This window comes from Heterodontus francisci, chromosome 6, assembly GCF_036365525.1.
Source record: "Heterodontus francisci isolate sHetFra1 chromosome 6, sHetFra1.hap1, whole genome shotgun sequence".
NCBI classification, from domain to species: domain Eukaryota; kingdom Metazoa; phylum Chordata; class Chondrichthyes; order Heterodontiformes; family Heterodontidae; genus Heterodontus; species Heterodontus francisci.
Genome location: NC_090376.1, coordinates 53968534 through 53974745, shown reverse-complemented (window position 1 = coordinate 53974745; position 6212 = coordinate 53968534). Strand labels below are relative to the sequence as shown.

At 40.8% G+C, this 6212-nt stretch overlaps 1 protein-coding gene across 1 annotated transcript in view; it reads right to left on the bottom strand.

The window, feature by feature from the left end:
• LOC137371316 (centromere protein J-like) overlaps positions 1-6212 on the bottom strand; it is a 100048-nt gene that overhangs the window by 86890 nt on the left and 6946 nt on the right. The window contains 6 exon segments of the mRNA XM_068033700.1: positions 366-489; positions 1738-1805; positions 1808-1844; positions 1847-1940; positions 1942-2078; positions 2080-2247. Coding sequence (XP_067889801.1) covers positions 366-489; positions 1738-1805; positions 1808-1844; positions 1847-1940; positions 1942-2078; positions 2080-2247 — 628 coding nt within the window.

Sequence of the window (6212 nt, the reverse complement as noted above, 5' to 3'; positions counted from 1 at the left end):
TATCGCTTACCTCTTTTCCTCTCTCGCTGTCTCTTCTTGTGTGCGTTTGCGCATGAGCAAACGAGATGTGAATACGGCTGCGCCAATTTCGGTTAAGACATACTGATCAATAAATAATTGATTTTCTGTTTTAAACTTACAAGAAAACCGTTCTATGACTGTTTATTTGACAAATGAAACCCAAAAGGGGTTAAACCCTAATAACAAAACACACTTGCTGCGGTCAGGTGAGAATTAAATAGTGGGAACCACCCAAACCCCTCATTACGTGGCCGTAGAAATGTTTCACGAATAGTCCATATGCTATCTACCAAGGATAAAATAACCAAAGATAACATTTCTTAATATGCAGACTTTCTCTTTACCTGTGAATTCCTGTTGTGTACCGATAAGACCAAGTAGCGCCTGTTGTTCATGCACTAGTCGCTGAAGCTTCTCAAATGCTGTCTTCTTCAGTTGCTCTTGCCTTTCCTGTTTCCACTCTCTTAACTGGATAAAGAATTACACAATTAATGCCCAGTTACCATGGTTTAAGTGTTAAAAGCCAAATGTTCACTGATGCTTTTTTTAAAATATAAAGCATTTCACTCAGATAGTTGACAATTTTAAGCTTGGGCAGGAATGCTTGACATTCATTTCATGTAATAGATGGTCTACGAAATCAAATTAAACAGATGGGATCAGAGTACAAAAAAAAGTCAGAAATGAAAAATTAAACATTCAAAAGCAAACAAGATTGGTAGGAAAATATGATAACTTAGTCAAGATATAAATTTTTGACAGTGAGTGTTGGCAATACTTGTGAACAATAAGGGATATTTATGTCTTACATACTTGTTTCCTACATCTTCATTCTCCTCCATGCTGTTTGCATTCACAACCATATATTGAAAAAAGTTAACTGGAGGAAATTATCACAATAGTGTTTTTGCTTTAAGAATTAGAAAAGAATGGCGACTGGTCTCCTTCTGTGCTGTAAAATTCAATGATTCAATTGTATATTTCCTTTGTTCTGTTCCTCTTCCCCTCTTTTCTGTGTCAAAAATTAAGAAACTCTCCTTTCAACATGAATAGATGTACAGTTGGATAACTGAATTGAAGTACCAAAGCACTTGACAGCTAATCAAGTATTTTGAAGTGCAATCACTGTGTAATGCAGGAAATATGGTAGCCAATTTGCACAATGTGATAAATGACCATTTAATCTGTTTTAGTGATATTGTTTTGAGGGATAAATATTGGCCTTGACACTGGTGCAAACTCCCCTATTCATCTTCCCAACAGAGCCCTGGGATCTTTTAAATCCACCTCAAAGAGCAGATAGGGCCTTTGATGTCTCATTCAAAAGATCTTTGACAGTGCAGCGCTCCCTCAGTACTGGACTAAAATGTCTGCTGAGATTGCGTGCTCAAGACTCTGGAGTGGGGCTTGAAACCACAACTTTCTAACTTGAGTGTTGCCACTGAATCAAGGCTGATGCAGCCAGATCAACTGGAACTGGATCTTTTAAAGACAGCAAGAACAATCACAATTGCAACAAACACTGGAAAGCAAACCTATCATAGTTGGAGATTTTTCTCTTCAATTATAACTCTCAAGATATTGATTAAAAGAAATTATGAAGAGTTAAAGAAAATCTTCACTTCTAGATAAACTCTGATCTTTGATGTTGTACAGAGATAACTTTGTTAGATGACAAGTAACATGCAGAAAGGAGTCAATAAATCTTTATTGTACAGACTGTTCAAGTCTTTGCATGAGAGAATTATTGCAGGTGGGGATCTTTTCATCAGCTTGCTTCACTGCTCATGGTTACAGTACAATATACCATTTTGGGGTGAAAAAGGGTCCAGTGTGTCACATTTGAGTGAAGATCTGAAGTCAATGAACCATTGATATCAAAAGCAGGTGCTCCTTTCCCTTTGGTACGTTCACATCCAAAGAGGCATATCGTGAAGAGAATCTATGCTGGTGCAGCTGCTGTCATTTGAGAACTGAAGTGGAGCAAACTGAGCACTGAATGAGTCATTTACACTTGTACATTCCTCAGCAGTTGTGTTCGTACCATTGTAGCAAAAAAGGAGCATTCAATATTACTCCTGCACGAGTCACATTTGTTGTCCACTCAGCCAAGAAGTTTTGCCCCTGGTTGTTAATCACTGCAGACATTTTAAAATTCTCCATCAAATTGTTTTTCGCATAGGAAAAACTTAATTCTTGCTTTGGTATCCCAAGCATTTCACAATTCTGCAAAAAAAGTGGTATTTATCTGCAAAAGTTTAAAAAATGTTACTTCTCTTAAAATTCAGAATTAGATTAAAACCCAAACCAAATTCCTCCAACAGCTCTGAAGTTCTTCAGCAAGTTGCTCAGTCGTACAGATCTCTGCTCCACGCCGAATTTAATTATCTTACCCAGGATGGTCCTACTGGCCTCAAAACAACTGGATTAGGGACAGTGACCAAACTGCATTTGATCCTAGTATAATGACTACTGTTGGATGAATACTGTGTTTGGATACTGATGGAATCAAGGGATATGGGGAGCTGGCAAGAAAATGGAGTTGAGGCAGATCAGCCATGATCGTATCCAATGACTAAGCTGGCTCGAGGGGTCTACTCCTGCTGCTATTTCTCACTTTCTTAAGGAACTCAAGGTGGACTTGCGGTTGTAATGTTCCTACAATTGAAAAGCCTGTGATGCTTAATGTCAAGACTCACATGTTAATAAGGGCCACTTGAGCAAGGTACCACAGAGCACTCAGCATCATGGCACCAGACCTCAAAATAAAAATAAAAATTTTCAAGGTGCAGGAACACAGAAAGAAAACGGAGGGGAACAAAATAACTTGCATTTATATGGTGCTTTTTCTGTGCTCAGAGAGCTGCTAACGTGCTTTAATTCCATTGTCACTGTGTCATGCAGCTACTAGAAAGCGATCAAAATGGATCTTGATCTTTTTTCAACTAGCAGTTGTTATGCTCCTATGCTTCACAGCCAATAAATTATTTTTGAAGTGTGGGCATTGCTGTTTTGCAGGTAAACACGATAGCCAATTTGCACACAGCAAAGTCGGACAAAAAAACAAGACAATGATCAATAAATTAATTTTGGTGACAGCGGTTGAAGAATTAATATGGGTCAGGACACAGGGAAAATGTAAGTAGTTGCCATTGGGGTCGGGTTTCAGATTTTTGTATTTTATAACCCTAACCGCCCCCATCTCAACCAGCAGCCGAGTTAAAGTGCCTATCAACTTAGCGACAACTCTTTGCTAGAGGATCCAAAAATGAGTTCCACTGCCCTGCTCTGATCTCTAAGCCCAGTAACAACATGTTTAACTATTTAACCATTTTTTCCGTATACGATGCGAGAACGCATTCAGTGAAAATGGTAATATTGATCAAAATTTCTGTAATTCACGTCTTCAATGGCAGCTTTCACAGGCAACGCAGAGGTAACTTCATAGATATCAGCTCGTATCTTGCACATCATACAGCATTAACAATTTCCATATCTCCAAATGCCTAACTTTAACATTAAATTGCAGTTTTTTCAGTCTTAGTCAGTGATAAACGAGCTTCCTGCTGGAGGAAGCTGCTCAGTTCGTTAAGTAGGTTGCTAGTTAGAACTGGTACCCTCACACTAGCAGGGCCTGGGAATTGCAGATAGTATCAATACCATTTTTTCTAATGCACGAAGTCAGTAGCACGAAGTCCAGCAGCACAAAGTACAGCTTGACTGAGTCCTGCGAGACAGAACGCTTAACTCGGGAATTCGGTGCAGTGAGGGAGGAGATGCTGTTCTGGTCTTTTACAAAGCAAGGAGTGATCCGAGAGGGGGAGCTGGAGACAGTGAAACCTGAGAGCTGAAGTCCAGAGACACAAATTAGGTGAGCAAGTAGATGATAAGTTGGTCAGTTTTAAGTTTTTTTTTTACTTTCTCTAAACTGGGGCAGTAGTGTCAAATGGTACTGGGGAGATGCACTGTATTAAATTTATAGCTTAACTAGTTAAACTACTTTATATAACTACAAAATCATTGAATAGGTTTCAAATTTAGAAACATCAATTAGTTAAATAAAATACAATAAAGACAAAAGGGCAGGTGATGTGTTGCAGCTGTAGCATGTGGGAGGTTATGGACACCAGTGTGATCCACTGCAACTACATCTGCAAAAAGCATGTGCAGCTTGAGGAATTTCAGCCCAGAGTTGATAAGCTGCAGTCTGAGCTTCGGACACCGCATTGCATCAGGGAGAGGGAAAGTAACCTGAACACTTTGCCCAGTTATGCCCCTTAGTCTAGGTACTTCCGATTTGATTTGTGGTCTGGGACAGGAGGGTGTGACGACAAGTGAGGAAGGTACAGGGATCCAGAAGGTAGCACTGGAGGAGCCTCAGCCCTTCCACACATCTAACAGATTCAACATTCTTGCAGCTTGAATGGAGAGCAGGGGCTGCAGGGAGAATGAGCAAACTGACCACAGCACCATAGTACAGGGGCCATTCGAATGGGGGGGGGGGGGGGGGGGGGGGGCGGGGAGTAAAAAGGAATGTAAAAATGAATTAAGTTGTCGTCGTGGACAATATAGTCAGGGGATAGATACTGTTTTCTGCAGCCGAGAGCACGAACCCCGAAGGCTATGTTGCCTACCCAGAGCCAAGGTTAAGGACATCTCCTCGGAGCTGGGGGGGAACTTTAGAGTAGAAAGGGAAGGATCTCGTTGTCATATAGGCACCATCGACATAGGTAGGACTAAAAAAAGAGGTTCTACTAAGGGAGCATGAGCACATAGGGACTAAATTAAAAAGCAGAAACACAAAGGTCATAATCTCTGGATTGCTATCTGAGCCACGAGCAAATTGGCACAGGGTAAATAAGATCAGAGAGTTGAATGCCTGGCTCAAAGATTGGTGTGGGTGAAATGGGTTTCGATTCATGGGTCACTGGCACCAGAACTGGGTAAAGAAGGAGCTGTACCATTGGGACGGTCTTCACTTGAACCGCACTGGGACCAGTATCCTGGTGAATTGTATAACTAGGGCCATAGAGAATGGTTTAAACTAAATAGTGGGAAGAGGGTTAATATGAGGGGAGATTTGGAAAATTAAAGAGAAAGGACAAGGAAATAGTGCAGGGTAGCAATAAGGGTAATGATAACAGAGTGTGACAGGAAGGAACAGAGTGTACAAATATGAGTGCACCAGTAAATAAGATCAGAGTAGGGAAAAAATGGTAAAAAGACAGAATTTGGGGGCGGCACAATGGTTAGCACCGCAGCCTCACAGCTCCAGCGACCAGGGTTCAGTTCCAGGTACTGCCTGTGCGGAGTTTGCAAGTTCTCCCTGTGACCGACCACATGGGTTTCCGCCGGGTGCTCTGGTTTCCTCCCGCAGCCAAAGACTTGCAGGTTGATAGGTAAATTGCCCCTAGTGTAGGTAGGTGGTAGGAGAATGGTGGGGATGTGGTAGGGAATATGGGATTACTGTAGGATTAGTATAAATGGTCAGCACAGACTCGGTGGGCTGAAGGGCCTGTTTCAGTGCTGTATCTCTTAAAAAATAACATTAAAAGCTTTTTATCTGAATGCACGCAGTCATTACAGAGAGGTGGTTGCAGAGTGACCATGGCTGGGAACTGAATTTTCAAGATTATTTGACATTTTGGTAGGATAGGAAGAAAGGAAAAGGAGGTGGGGTAGCTCTGTTGATAAAGGATAAGCTCAGTACAGTAGTGAGAAATGATCTTGGCTTGGATGATCAAGATGTAGAATTAATCTGGGTGGAGATAAGAAAAGAAAGAAGTCACTAGTGGGAGCAGTTTACAGGCCCCATAACTGTAGCTATATTGTAGGACAGAGTGTAAATCAAGAAATAATGGGCACTCATAAAATAAAAGATACTGCAATAATCATGGGCGATTTTAATCTTTCATATAGATTGGACAAATCAAATTAGCAAAGGTAGCCTGGAGGAGGAGTTCATAGTGTATTCAGAACAGGTTCCAGAATGTATTGTTCTAAGAAACGATCAGGGAGCAGGCTATTATAGACCTGGTAATGTGTAATGCAACAGGATTAATAATCCCATAGTAAAGGATCCTCTAGGCAAGAGTGATCATAACAATGAATTTCACACTCTGAGGGTAAGAAATTTGGGTCTGAAACTATTGTTTGAAACTTAAATAAAGGCAATTACAAGGGTATGAAGA